Below are 15269 nucleotides of genomic sequence, written 5' to 3' on the forward strand. Positions count from 1 at the left end.
GTTGTCACCTGCTCTGTCAGAGCACCTCCCCACCTGCCCTCAGGACTGCTTCCGTATGAAGCTATGTCATCGTTTAAAAGCTCAGACTTTGCTTGTTGATCCCTTGCTTAAGGAGCTTAAGTGACATTCAGCCACCAAACAGATAAAACCCAGCCTCTGCAGCGAGGTGTGCAGGGCCCACGTTGCCATGCCGCTCCCTCTGCTGGGACGGCCACCTCACCCCTCCTCCCCTGTGAAAAGCACATGCTTTCTCAGCTGTGAGAGTCTTTAAAGGCCTGGGCTGTATTGTCCATCTTTGCTTCCCCGGTGCCTAGCACAGAGCAGGCATTCCGTAAGTATTCGTTGAATCGTACTGGTTCAGGATTATATTTTTAACGTGCCCTTTAAAAAATCACTTTAAAAAGGAGCTTAGCAATACTATGCCAAGCTAATTAATCCCTTTTAGAAATCACTTGTAATAAGCTATGGTTTATTGGAAGTCAGGTTAGTATAGAGGAGAAGAGTTGGGAGGGAACGGGGCTGCAGTGTGTCGGAAGAACGGGTCCAGGGAGCCCGGGGGGGAGGCACCGCGTCATCTGTGCAGGGCATGGGAGAGGGGAAAGGGCAGACGGCATCTTACTGGGTATCGTTCGTTCGCCGTCTGTGTTAATTACAGTGAAATTATTAATATTGGTTGCATAAAACAATTGCATAAGCATAGCAGGAGCTACTTTTTCTCTCCCGTAAGAGAACCCTGAAGGTCCACGGCCAGGACAGCCCTAGGTCCCCATCCTTCTTCTCGGCTCATAGCTTCCACTCAGCGTCCACTCAGGGCACAGGCTGGCTGCCAAGCTCCAGCCATCACGTCTGCAGTGGGAGCTAGAAGCAGGGGAAAGGCAGACGAGCAAAAAAGTTAATTTCCATCCTTGAAACATTTCTTTTCACATCTCATTGTCCAGATGTGGTCATATGGCCGCTTCCGGACACCCAGGAGACTGAGGCATGTAGTCTTTTATTCTGAGATGAATTATGCCTCTGAAAATAATAACATAAAAATATCCTTCTAAGGAGAGACAGGAGAATGGATATTGGAACAGGCAGCCAGCAGCCCCTTTAGTTTCCCTCACGCTCTCTTATTTTGTCAATTACCTTTCTTTACTAGACCTGTCTGTTCCTCAGCCCTTTGCCTTGCTCCTTCAGCTGTTACATCATCTATAACTTCCACTTGTTCTACCTGAGGTTGACTCAAGTCCAAGTATTCCCAGGACACACACACACACATAAGGTAAACATATATATTAAAGATTTTAAGGAAGCGCTGGGAAGGAGCTCCAAATAAGGCAAATACACCTTGGAACAAATGTGAGCTTGGTTTGACTAGAGTTGATGCTATCGAAGGGAGAGTTTAGTTGCACTTGATGTAAATACATGCTGTGTTAAATTTGCGATAAGGTAGATCTATAAATTAAAGGAATAGGGTAACATATGTTAAAAGATACAGTGGGATATACTAAAACGTTCCCCCTTTGGGTATCAGCTATGCTTTCTGCCCCGGTACACAGCGTCTTCACCTTGGAAAGCTAACATGACTTTAGCATCATTTAGACCATACTCCGATGTGATACCCCATCCTCAGAGCGGTACTGTTCTCCAGAGAGGGAGCTCGGTGGCTGGGTCCAGTTGGGAATTTGGTTGCTATAACTACAGCTTCGCAGGTGAGCGGTACATGTAAGTCAGACCTCCGTGGTCCTTGGACTGCTGGTGTTGGTGGTGTCCTAACAAAGTAAGTAGCCTTCAAAGGAAGATCTCTGATGTGTTTGTGTGTAGGGATGGTGTGGTATCACAGGTCACCTAATGCTTGAAGTCTTCAGTCAGGAAGTTAGTCATCTATGGTCCTCGTATAACTGAGTGTGTGATTTCATCCTAGAAGTCCGTATTTGCAGTGATGTTTGGATTTCTCTTGCAAAAGTAAATATTACATTTCATAAAGGTTTTCAAGTCTGACATGCATGCGTCAGTGAAATACAGTATTGTTTTTCTCTGTAAAATGTTGGAATTGTTTGCCTTCTGCTAAGCGTAAAGGAACTCCCAACCCTTGTGTGTGCACACTTATTTTGGGGAAGGGTTGGTTTGGAGGGGTGTGTGAATTACTGTTTCACCTGTATGAATTCAACGTGTCTTAAAATACATAGCAACTAAATTGGGTTTTGTTTAAAGAGATATACTTTCAGTATTGGGGACACTGACAGAAAATGACGAGAGTAAGGCTGTCGCTAAGAGAGAAATTCATAGAAGAAGCAAATTATACTTGGTAAAACTGGAATGTCTATTAAAATAAAATTTCCAATTAACCGTAGTTCAGGGACCCTCTATTTTATTTTACATTGACTGTAAAATTACATATATAATATATAGGTACATGTTATATATAATAGACACCACCAGTCATATATGTGAATGTTAAAGAAAATGAATTTATTCTGTACTATGAACCCCACTTTATTTTTTAGATGTACTAAAAATTCTTTAAAAGTACTTCAAGAATTAAGAAATAGTTTAAATAAAGTGAAATAATAGCTTAGACATGTATATCACTGCCTTTTTTATGTTAGAATTTAATTAAATATAATGTGGGTTTAAAAGCTGCCAGCTTAATGTTTATTACTGATTAGAATATTGAACTGTAAGTTCAAAATATTAAAAAAATTTATTTCCTTAGATATTTCTTATTTTTGCCACACATTTATGGCTTTATAGGTGTTGGATATTTTTGCAGTTAAATATAAAACACAATTTCTGGTATTGAATGTTCATGTGTTATATAGATCTACATAAACATCAAATAACTGGATTTTTTTAGTTCTGCTTTTAAAAGTTTTTTTTGAGTCAGACATTTAAGGATAATTTTTACATTATCTTTTACTGATGACTCACTTTACATTTTATAGCTGTAAACTACTTAGTGTGTCAGTTTCATTAAGATAACTTTGTTATTTCTTAAACATTTTCAAATAATTTTTTAAATTAGGGCAATGGCCAAAATCTGTCCAACACTTTCCTGTATTTTATTTTTATTATTATTTTTTGGTTCATTAGGGTGCAGTTAGAAAACCACCATTAAGTGTTCATACTTAATTCAGTTTTACAAATAGGAAAACTATCTTCTTTCATCAGTCTAAATCATATCCAGAATGTATATAAGTATGTATGTATGTATATCAGAGGTTTTCTGCTGCCATGGTAGTTTATATAGTCTATAATAAAAATAATTCTTATTCAGAATTTTGAGACCATTTCAGTTTACCACTTTGTCACCTCATCTTGGATTTTAACTAATACATAATTTTGGAAACAGAGAATGAATAGGGTCTTCAAGGTTTTATAATCATTATCCTATTTAAGTGAACTTTAAAAAGAATTGAGGTAATATTGACATATATTAAGTAAACTTTTGTATGTTAATTTTGTATATAGTTAATTTATATAGTTATATGTAGTTTATAGTATATATAGTTATATTTTATATGTAAATATATATATATAGTTAATTTTGTGTATGGAAGCATCCTTGTGGCTAAAGCAGAGATTATTTTTTTTGGTTATTTATGTCAGAGTACAGAGTAATTATTGTCCTTCAAATAAATGGAGAAGAGCTGCCTGATAGCCTCTCAAGCCTGAGAACTATGTTTTAACTTTTCTAAGAATGTGCTTGTGGAACAAAAAGTAGAAAAAACCTTGTTTTGAGTCCTTGCATTTGGCAATAAAGATGGTTAGGAGTTAACATGAAAGGTTTGACCGAACTGGGCCTGTTACTGGATTCACCTGGCTTAGAATGGGTACAGCACTGAGGTCCAGGCTCTGGAGGTTTTCAGTCACTACAATCTGGGCTGGACTTTATACTCCTGTTTTCAAAGCTTACAAGTAGTTGGTCAGTCTGATCTGAACTGAGCAGCTGGGCTAATGACCGTGGAACCAATGTGTAAGCCCTGGAGTTTTAAGATGAGTGAATGAGGGGACCCTGGAAGATGCCGTAAAGCTGGGACTAGAGATAGGAACCCCACCTCTGTGGCCTTGGTTGGCCAAGGTCAAGGGCCTGACCAGTGTTTTCATGGAAATAGAATTCGATGTGAGAGTAGTTTAGGAGGACTGACGATGGAATTTAGTGACTGAAATTATAGATAAGGGAGAGGATGAACTAAAAGATGTTTAGAACTTGCGTGTCTGGCAGTGTGATGCATTTGACAGCTACAGCCTAATCCAGAGGGGTTGAGGTGGGTGGATATTAGAGGTGAAATGAGTATTTTTGATTTTAGGGCAGGTTATGGTTCGTGCTTTGACAGACGGGGGAGCTGCAGGGAGTATGAAGACATGATCTGGGCATTGAGTCACCTGAAAAGCTTTGGGGGAAGGGGAGGGCAGGGGAGGGGAGGGTAGAGGGGCAGGTAAATAGGGGGAATACAGAGGCAAAAAAGAGATGCTTATCGTGTCAGAAGGCTATAGGGACAGACTTCGACAACTAAACTTTGGCTTTACTGCCCATTCCAGTCCTATTTTGAAGCAAGTCATGCAATATATTGCCAATTCTTATGTAAAGGGGATGCCAGATATTATAAATCCTATTGAATTTTGTAAGTGAGGTAGTATTAATTTTTACAAAACATAGTTTGAAAATGATGGTTTGGGTTGCTTCCAGTTTGTGGCTTCTGTTTGTGTGGACATATGTTTTCATGACTTCTTGAATATATACCTAGGAGTGGAATTGCTGGGTTATGTGGTAAATGTATGTTTAACTTTATAAGGAGCTGTCACACTGTTTTGCGTAGTGGCTGGAACATTTTGCCCTTCCCACTAGCAGTTTTTGAGAGTTCTGGTTGCTCCACATCTTCTCCAGCACTTGGTATTGTCCATCTTTTTAATTTTAGCCACTCTAGCGTATATGTGACGGTCATCTCACTGTGATTTTATTACGTGTTTCTCTGAAGACTAGTGTTGTTGAGAATTTTTTTATGTGTTTATTGGCCATTCACATATCCTCTTGGAAGCGTTAGTTTACCCATTTCAAACAGTTTTTTTAAAAAATTGCCCATTAAAAAAATATTGAATTGACTGTCTTATTTTTGGGTATGTTCTTTATGTATTCTGGGTACAATTCCTTCTTTAGATATATTTAGCAAAAATTTTCTTCCAATCTGTGGCTTGCCTTTTTCTTAACTGTGTCTTTTAAAAGCAAAAACTTTCTACCTTAATGAAGTCCATTTATGTCAGTGTTTTCTTTTATAGTTTGTACTTTTGGTGTCTTGTTTTAAGAAATCTCTTCTTCACTTGATGTCAGAAAGGTTTTCTCATGTTTTTCTTCTAGAAATTTAATAGTTTTAGCTCTTCCATTTAGGCCTGAGATCCATTTTGATTTAATTTGTGTGTGTGGTGTAAGTAAGGGTTGAGGTTTGGCTTATGCTTCTCGATACAGATATTCATCTGTTCCAGAACTATTTATTGAAAAGAACATTTTTTATGCATTAAGTTGCCTTGGCACATTTATTAAAAATCAATAGACCAAATTTGTTTCAGGTCTGTTTCTGGGCTCTTTCTTTTCTTCTGTTGATCTATTGATACATGTCAATTCTTATACCAATACCACATTATCTTTATTTGTGTAGCTTTATAGTAAAAATCCTGCAGTATAAATCCCTCACTTTTGTTCTTTATCAAAATTATTTAGCTCTTCTGTGTCTTTGCTTTTCCATATAAATTCTGAAATCAGCTTGTCAGTGTTAGGGTTTGACTGGAATTGTATTGAATCTGTAGATCAGTTTGGGAAGGTTTACCATCTTAATATTGAGCCTTCCAAACCATAAATGTGGTATAGCTCATAATTTATTTAGATCTTCTATTATTTTCCTTTGTAGGGTTACATCCCCTTTTGTAGTTTTTACTGTACAGGTCATACACAGCCTTCATTAAATATATTCCTAAATATTTTTTGATGATACCTACTAGGTTTTTAACTACCTCAATCTATAAGAACAGATCTGAAACAGGTTAAACAATATTGCCAGGGTTACTGTTGGTAGAATTAGAAGGAACAGTTATTTACAAAACAAGGGAAAACAAGATAAGTATGGTTTGTGAAAAATGTCCACATTCCATGCAGATGAATTCAATAAGTTGACATTTTATTACTTGATATCTTTGTAAGAAATCACACATATGTGTGAATTTATGCTTTTCCTTTCTTGGAAATGAGTTCTTTTAACTTCCAAGAAGTTTATGAAGGCAGTATTATTCAAGTGACCTGAATTATTGTTTAGGTCCTATTTTATGAAGACATGGTTGCTATTTCAGCTTCTTTTATGACATATACCAGACTTGGGGGAGACTGGTGGCTGGGTTTCGGTGCCATTCGTGTAAGCCTTTAAAGAATATCAGATGTTTCTGTTGCCATTATTTGAATGTTTGATTCTTGAGATCAATTCAGGTTTTTACTGGTTAGGACGAATCTGAACTATTCATTTGAATTCATCTACCATTTTTCTCACTAACAAGTTACATAGGTCTGTTCAGTTATTTCTTCATGTAATTGTTTATTTTACCTCTAATGAATTTTACAAAAGTCAAGTTACTTTCTTTTATTGTATTTTTATTTTTTACATAAATTTATTTATTTATTTATTTTTGGCTGCGTTGGGTCTTTGTTGCTGCACACGGGCTTTCTCTAGTTGCGGCGAGCGGGGGCTGCTCTTCATTGCAGTGCACGGGCTTCTCACTGCGGTGGCTTCTCTTGTTGCGGAGCACGGGCTCCAGGTGCACGGGCTTCAGTAGTTGTGGCACGCGGGCTCAGTAGTGTGGCACGCGGGCTCAGTAGTTGTGGCTCGCGGGCTGTAGAGCGCAGGCTCAGTAGTTATGGCTCGCGGGCTCTAGAGCGCAGGCTCAGTAGTTGTGGCGCACGGGCTTAGTTGCTCCGCGGCATGTGGGATCTTCCCAGACCAGGGCTCGAACCCGTGTCGCCTGCATTGGCAGGCAGATTCTTAACCACTGCGCCACCAGGGAAGTCCCAAAATCAGGTTGTTTTAAAATAAGACCTCAGAGCTGAGCTTCCTCGCCTCTTCGACTCATCCACAGTGTGGTTTGCACAATGAAACGGGGAAGATTCAACAGAGGCATTTTGGGTAAGGCATGTGTCCACAAGCTGATGGGAAAGCTGTTATGGACCATAACTTTTATACAGACTGATGAGCTGCCATCTGTGTACAGAACACCGTGATCAGCAGAGGCCTGTTTGTGCCGCTGAGCAGACCGATAGCGGCACATCAGTTTGGCTCAGCTGTTCCCCAGCAGCTGGTCACGAGGACGTGGACACCACCGAAGTGCAGTCAGCGTCCCACTGCTGTCCTTTGCTGCTTAGGTTGTGGCAAGAGACAAAAACCGCCTGCTCCCTTCACCCCCGTACAGCTGAGGTAAGAGCCGCCTTTCTTCTCTAGAAGGGAAAAATAACGGCAAAAGCAGCCTCCTTCAACTTTTCCCGTGTTGTTTTGATACAAATTTATGCTCGTCTTCTCCGTGACAGTCATTCCAGCCAGGTGCACAATTCAACATCCCTCTGGTGGCGGGAGAGCAGTGTGTGTAGTAGAGCTCGGGTACCTTTTAATAACAAAATTGCATTGCCGAGCCCACCTAAGCGTTTGACCTTGAAGGCTCAGAGGAGAGCAGACATGGCAGATTCCCCGACGTGCCCTTGACTTAGGAGAGTGGATAGTGAATAGAAATTGATAAAGAGTGTCTGTCCGGCTGCCGCTGAGGTCATGAGGCTGGTATGCGGAAACAGTGCCCTGCACGACACGACACGCATAACTCAGAACTGCAGCCCGGAGGGTGGGTGGGTCACCGAAGCAGGAAATTGGCCGTCAGGAAGAATGCGGGCTCCGAGCGCAGGCTGCAGCCGCGTGGACTCAGCCGGAGAAGACACGGGGGCCATGGGGCGGGCTCGAGGCTGCAGACACCCAGCTCCTCTACCGCGAGGAAGCACTGTTGCCGCTGCTTCAAAGATACCGAAGCCAGCGCAGGTTAGATTTGTTCTAAGGGATTGAAATGTTAACAGCATAAGTATCAGATGGCTAGTACTTCTGTAGTTACTTAGATCACAGGCTACTGAGGAATGAACAGAGCGGGGGGAAACATAGCTCTGAGGCTTCGCTTGTCATTTTTTTTTTTCCTGTGCTCTGTTTTTATAAGCGAGGGTGAAAATGTGGAGGTTCGCTGTGCAGAGGAGCAAACCTCTCTTCGTCTGTGCAGGGTGATGACTGTTAGAATACTTCTAAATGAGCCTTGAGAGAAACCGTCTCTTTAGTTCTCCCAGATAGTTCTGAAATAGCCTGTTCACACACACAGCTTCTATGTGTACTTGATGTGTGTATGTTTTTGTTTTAAATAGCTGTTACTTTTTTTTTGCTTGTTAAACTAATGAGTGAGGACAAAATATTTTTAAAAGATTAAATGCATTTTTATGATGTCTTTAAAGCCACTGTCCTCTTCTGTTAAATGTATTCCTGTAGAGTCTACTGATTTTTGAGAATGGAATTGATTGCATCAGCAGTTACTTGTTAGATTTTTTTTTTTTTCTTAATGTGTATTGCTATTCTGCTATCTGAAGACAGTGTCGTGTGAGTATTTTTTGTAAGTCCTAAATAAATAAATTGGTTTTGGTTTAGGAGCATCAGGCCAGACATTTTTTTAGGTTTTAGTAACTGCTTATCATTTCCTAGAAATGAAGATATGAAAAATTGATATCTCGGAGAATCACATTTTCAATCATTTTGTAAATTAGGATTGCCTACCAGTGTAGTCACGGTTTGATTGCTGTGTATCCCCTCTCTGGATGTAGCCTGACATGAAAAAGTTTACATTCCAATACTGAGGAGTTGCATTCCACTGGGCAGTTCTGAAGTACCACAGGAATGCGGAGGCCCATACAAAGGGCAAGCTTAGGGCCACTGACGGAAGAGGCTTCCGTGCTCAGCGACTGCCTTTCGTGGAAACTCACACTCACAGCAAGTGCTCATGACTGAACTTGGATGGGGAAAATGTGGTCACAGGAACGCAGGACAGGATGGCCTTCCCTCAGAAGGAGCCTGCAAAACCCTGTCCGGTGAATCACAGCCTGTGGGTGTTTATGAAAACTAGGTAAGGTTTTATATTTGCAGGCATTGGTGCTTTCTTGTTGTGAGCCTTGAACTTGAAAGAAAGTTTAATCAGGCTGGTAACGTTTTTCTCTATTTTACATTATGTAGAAGACTAATTACTTTCAGTAAATTTTTTGTCTGCATATTTTGGGTACTATCAAGTCATTCCATTTTGCACCTGTAAAAATGTTAAACTTAGTTTATTTCACTTTCAGGAACAATTTGTAATTCTTAATTTTTAATTTGTTCCGTTAAAATAGCTCAATGGGAGTGAAAATCTGGATTGTTAAACTGTCTTTGGAGCAGCCATTCATCAATTAGTTTTACTGAGGGGATATGAGCCTTTAGGAATACTCTGCTTGTTATGCTGCAGGTGGTCTTTTCATTAATCATTTGCTGTGAGTTTAGCCTTTTTTTTTTTTTTTTAAATAGCGCAGAGAACCAATAGGTTGATGCAAAGTGAGTCTGCATCACTTTTAGTTGTCACCTTTGGTGGTTTAGTGTAAGATTATCAGGGCATTCTGAAACTACATTGAGGTTAATAGTTGAAAGCCAAGCTATACACCGTACTTCTACAGAACAATTTAGAAGGATTTAAAGACTATAGTCATTTACATGTTCACACCTTGTAGAATCAGAAACCTATCAGCATTCTTAAAACACACATACCATACTTCTCCATTTCTCCCTATCTCTTTGTCACTCTCTGGCCTTTTGTGAAAGGCTGGCGTCAAGTACAGAAAGGGCTAACAGGTTTTTAAGTATTCAGACCTAGTCTCATTGATAACTGTTACCTACATCTTTTTTTGAAAGACAGTTATTATATATGTATTTTAATATTTGTATCTTATATGTAAATGCCCGTGTACATAGAAAGACTGAAATTACCAGAAGACAGGGATAATTTTTTTTTAAAGTTTAAATTCAAAGTTAAAAAAAAAAGCTGCGTCCCTTTAAAAATTGAGTTTAAATTTTAAAAATATCTTTGTTTATCTTGGTACGTCATATTATGAGTGCCATTTCAAAGGAGCAGATGTGCTAGTAGTTGAATTTCTGGCAGCAGCTGCCTGAATAGGCTTGGTTTTTATAGATTTGACATTCAAATCTTTGAGTCTCCCAGGGTAACCCTCAAGCCCTTGATGGTCATTTGTAGTTTTGCTGAATTCGAGTTGCCTTCTGAATTACAACAGCTGACTTGTCTTTTTCACTCAGCTAGCCCATGAGTGAGTAAGCCTCTGAGAATCCACCTTTCCACGAAGCTCTGTTCCCCACTTGTCGTTAGGTTTATGCTTTACTGGTATAAGAGATGCACCATAGCAATATTCCTGAGGAGGTCTGGGAATTTATTCCTTGCACATGGCAAGCTTACCAAAGACCAGAGTTCTTATATTATTGAGTGTGGAAAAGGGCTATAGCAGAAAGTGAGAGGAAGGGTCAGGTCAGTGTGGGATCCCAGAACCCTGGGTGATGGAGTCTGATGGTAATGTTGGGCATCTCTTTTAACCTACCCTTAGGTAGGTTGGCTTAGTTCCTCCACTTATGCAATGAAAATTGAACTGGAGGGACAGTTCTCATGGGAAGAGGAGGATGGCGGGTCATACGTATTATAAGCACTTGGGGGCCTTTTCCTAAATAGAAATACTTGAGGGCCTTTGATGTAGCACATTGGACTCTGACATACTTTCAGGTGGGAAGCTGGAGAAAAAAATGCCAAGAGACCCTGTACTATATGATTTTCAAGTTTTTTTCTCAGCTCTGACATTCAAGAAATGCATTTGGTTTTTGAGATGCATTGTAGGCAGCAAATATGACATTCTTTCTTACTAAACTCATGGCGCTCGCTGTTCTGCCTCTTATCACAACTTTCTGTGCAGTCATCTTCCACGGAATACAAACTATTTACGAATAGGGGCTATATTTAGTGAGTTTCTTGTAAGCTCTGTATTGATTACAGAGTTCATATTGATTCTGTAGTACGTGTCCAGTGAGTATTTGGAAGAGGAATAGGAAGCAAAATTGTATGTGTGTGTGCATCTCTCTCTCTTTCTCCCTCTCTCTCCGTATATATGTGGACACGGGGTGGGGAGACCCCCTAATTTATCACCAGGGATAAAATAAAAAATGGGATAATGCTGGGTGAGAGGAAAATGTAGGTATAATTGACTCTTCAAAACTGATTTCAGGTTACCAGGGGGGAAGGGTGGGTGGGAGGGACAGACTGGGAGTTTGTGATTGACACATTCCCACTGCTATATATGAAATAGATAACCGACAAGGACCTACTGTATAGCACAGGGAACTCTGGTCAATATTCTGTAATAACCTAAATGGGAAAAGAATTTGAAAAAGAATAGATACATGTATATGTATGACTGAATCATTTGGCTGTACACCTGAAACTAACACAACATTGTAAATCAACTATACTCCAATGTAAAATAAAAATTTAAAAAAACTGATTTCAGATATTTCATTAACATTTGTTTACCATCTCTTTGTATCTTCCTAGTTCTTTCACCCATGACCTCTATCACTTCATTGCTAAATTAGTGTAGAAAAAGATTGGTTCCAAGTTAATCAGTGGTATATAGCTCAGTCATCAAACTTAACTCTTCCTTTGCCCCTAAGGTTGGTTCTTGTTTGGTCAAAGTGGAGTTACTACTTTTTCTTATTCAAGTCCTGAATTTTGCCAAAATACTCAAAACCACTAAAACAAACAAACACACAAATCTTCTTGATAAATTTCTCTTATATACTTAAAAAAAAAGTTGTGGATATGCGCATGTGTGTGTATAACGTAAAATATGCCATTTTAACCATTTAAAGTGTAGGATTCAATGGCATTAATTGCAATCACACTGTTGTGCAACCATCATCACTACCTATTTCCACAACTTACGTTTCATAGCTCCAAACAGAAACTTTGTAACTTTTCATTTCCCTAACCACTGGAAACCTCAGGTCTACTTTCTGTCTTTATGAATTTACCTACTCTAGATATCTCATATAAGTGGAATCTTACAATATTTGTCATTTTGTGACTGGCTATTGCACTTAGCATAATGCTTTCAAGGCATGTTATAACATATATGAGAACTTCAGAACTTCCTTTTTATTGCTGGATAATATTCCATTGTATATATCAGATTTTGTTTATCCACTCATCAGTTTTCACTTGTGTTGTTTTCACCTTTTGGCTATTGCAAATAATGCTGCAATGAAATATCTGTTTGGGTCCATGTTTTTGAATCTTTTGGGTATTTTTCTAGGAGTAGAATTGCTGGGTCTTATATTAATTCTGTGTTCAAGTTTTTGAGGACGTGCCAAACTCTTTTCCACAGTGACGGCACCATTTTACATTCCCAACAGCAAAATTCAAGAGTTCCAGCTTCTCTAGATCCTCTTCAACATTTTTTGCATTCTTTGCTTTTTTTTTAATTTTTTAATTATAGCCATCCTAATATCTCATTCACATCTAGTATCAGGTGTGATATGGTATCTGGTTGTGTTTTTTGTTGTCTTTTTGTTTGTTTGTTTTTATTTTGAGAAAGCACAGCAAGGATTTATTAAGCACTCTTGAGGGGAGAGTGGGCAACTTGGGTGAGTAGCTTCGTTGTGGTTTTGGTTTACTTTTCCCTAATAACTAAGGATGTTGATACACATATCTTCTTTGGAGAAAGGTCTATTCCAGTCCTTTGCCTATTTTTTAATTGGGTTGTCTTTTTGTTGTTGAGCTGTAGGAGTTCTTCATGTATTCTGGATATTAAACCCTTCTCAGATATATGATTTGCAAATATTTTCTCCTGTTCTGTAGATTATCTTTTCAGTTTCTTGATGATGTCCTTCAATGCACCAGAGTTTTCAGTTTTGATGAAGTTCAGTTTATTTATTTTTCCTTTTGCTGCTGGTGCTTTTGGTGTCATCTCTGAGTCCATTGTCAAATCCAAGGTAATGGTGATTTATCCCTTTTTTTCCCCCCTAAGAGTTGTATGGTTTTTGGCTCTTTTATTTAATCAGTGATCCGTTCTCAGTCAATTTTTGTATGTCATGAGAGGTAGGGGTCCAACTTCATTCTTTTTCATGTGGAAATACAGTTGTCTCAGCACATTTGTTAAAGAGACTGTTCTTCCCCCATTGAATGAACTTGACACCTTTGTCAAAATTAGCCATAGATATGGGTTTATTTCTGGGTTCTCAGTTTTATTTCGTTGGTCCATATGTGTCTATCCTTATGCCAGTACCACACTGGTTTGATTACTGCAGCTTTGTAGTAAGTTTTGAAATTAAAAGTGTGAGTTCAGGGCTTCCCTGGTGGCGCAGTGGTTGAGAATCTGCCTGCCAATGCAGGGGACATGGGTTCGAGCCCTGGTCTGGGAAGATCCCACATGCCGCAGAGCAGCTGGGCCCGTGAGCCACAGTTACTGAGCCTGCGCGTCTGGAGCCTGTGCTCCGCAACAAGAGAGGCCGCTATAGAGGCCCGCGCACCGCGATGAAGAGTTGCCCCCACTTGCCACAACTAGAGAAAGCCCTCGCATAGAAGCGAACACCCAACACAGCCAAAAAAAAAAAAAAAAAGCAATTATTTATCTTTAAAAAAAAAAAAAAGGCTCCCACAGTATGGCTGGCGACATTAGCTAGCGCTCGCTCTACTCTCTCTAACGGCGGAACAGCGGACTACAAGAGACTGAGCTGTATCTGCCTCTATTTCCAACAGACTCACGTTCAACTTTCGCTCACCAAAAAAAAAAAAAAAAAAAAAAGCCGGGAAAATTTTATTAACCCTTTTTTAAAAAAAGTTAATATAAAATTATAGCAAAAAAGGAACCTGAACTTTAACACAGCTGGAACAATCTGCAGCGGCGGCGGCAGCGGCGGGAGAAGAGATTTAATTTAGTTGATTTGCTGTGGTTGTTGGTTGCTCGCTAGTCTCACGGTGATGGAAGCTGCACATTTTTTCGAAGGGGCCGAGAGGCTGCTGGAGGTGTGGTTCTCCAGGCAGCAACCCGACGCAAACCAAGGATCTGGGGATCTTTGCACCATCCCAAGATCCGAGTGGGACATACTTTTGAAGGATGTGCAATGTTCAATCATAAGTGTGACAAAAACTGACAAGCAGGAAGCTTATGTACTCAGTGAGAGTAGCATGTTTGTCTCCAAGAGACGTTTCATTTTGAAGACATGTGGTACCACCCTCTTGCTGAAAGCACTGGTTCCCCTGTTGAAACTTGCTAGGGATTACAGTGGGTTTGACTCAATTCAAAGCTTCTTTTATTCTCGTAAGAATTTCATGAAGCCTTCTCACCAAGGGTACCCACACCGGAATTTCCAGGAAAAAATAGAGTTTCTTAATGCAATTTTCCCAAATGGAGCAGCATATTGTATGGGACGCATGAATTCTGATTGTTGGTACTTGTATACTTTGGATTTCCCAGAGAGTCAGATAATCAATCAGCCAGATCAAACCCTGGAAATTCTGATGAGTGAGCTTGACCCAACAGTTATGGACCAGTTCTACATGAAAGATGGTGTTACTGCAAAGGATGTCACTCGTGAGAGTGGAATTCGTGACCTGATACCAGGTTCTGTCATTGATGCCACACTGTTCAATCCTTGTGGGTATTCAACAAATGGAATGAAATCGGATGGAACTTATTGGACTATTCACATCACTCCAGAACCAGAATTTTCTTTTTTTATAACTTTTTTTTTTTAAATTAATTAATTAATTAATTTATTTTTGGCTCTGTTGGGTCTTCGTTTCTGTGCGAGGGCTTTCTCTAGTTGCGGCAAGCAGGGGCCACTCTTCATCGCGGTGCGCGGGCCTCTCACTATCGTGGCCTCTCTTGTCGCGGAGCACAGGCTCCAGACGCGCAGGCTCAGTAGTTGTGGCTCACAGGCCCAGTTGCTTCGCGGCATGTGGGATCTTCCCAGACCAGGGCTCGAACCCGCATCTCCTGCATTGGCAGGCAGATTCTCAACCACTGCGCCACCAGGGAAGCCCCCAGAATTTTCTTATGTTAGCTTTGAAACAAACTTAAGTGAGACCTCCTATGATGACCTGATCAGGAAAGTTGTGGAAGTCTTCAAGCCAGGAAAGTTTGTGACCACGCTGTT

The 15269-nt window shown here is 39.9% G+C and overlaps 1 protein-coding gene and 1 pseudogene across 12 annotated transcripts in view; both read left to right on the forward strand.

The window, feature by feature from the left end:
* Positions 1 to 15269, forward strand: part of RAPGEF2 (Rap guanine nucleotide exchange factor 2) — a 246738-nt gene that overhangs the window by 108453 nt on the left and 123016 nt on the right. The window contains exons 1-2 of one of the 11 annotated variants that reach the window (XM_082461643.1): positions 7788 to 8039; positions 8858 to 9156. The exons of 9 other annotated variants lie outside the window; for them this stretch is intronic. In XM_082461643.1, coding sequence (XP_082317769.1) covers positions 9083 to 9156 — 74 coding nt within the window. In that variant the 5' untranslated portion in view covers positions 7788 to 8039; positions 8858 to 9082. Of the gene's footprint in view, positions 1 to 7787; positions 8040 to 8857; positions 9157 to 15269 lie in introns of those variants that run through there. One more of the 11 variants, XM_082461632.1, reaches the window with a different exon arrangement.
* On the forward strand, positions 13616 to 14868 carry LOC309661114 (S-adenosylmethionine decarboxylase proenzyme pseudogene; annotated as a pseudogene). Its single transcript has one exon. The product of its transcript is annotated as an S-adenosylmethionine decarboxylase proenzyme pseudogene (transcript).

This window comes from Balaenoptera physalus, assembly GCF_965194825.1.
Source record: "Balaenoptera physalus genome assembly, chromosome: 5".
In the NCBI taxonomy this organism is placed as follows: Eukaryota; Metazoa; Chordata; class Mammalia; order Artiodactyla; family Balaenopteridae; genus Balaenoptera; species Balaenoptera physalus.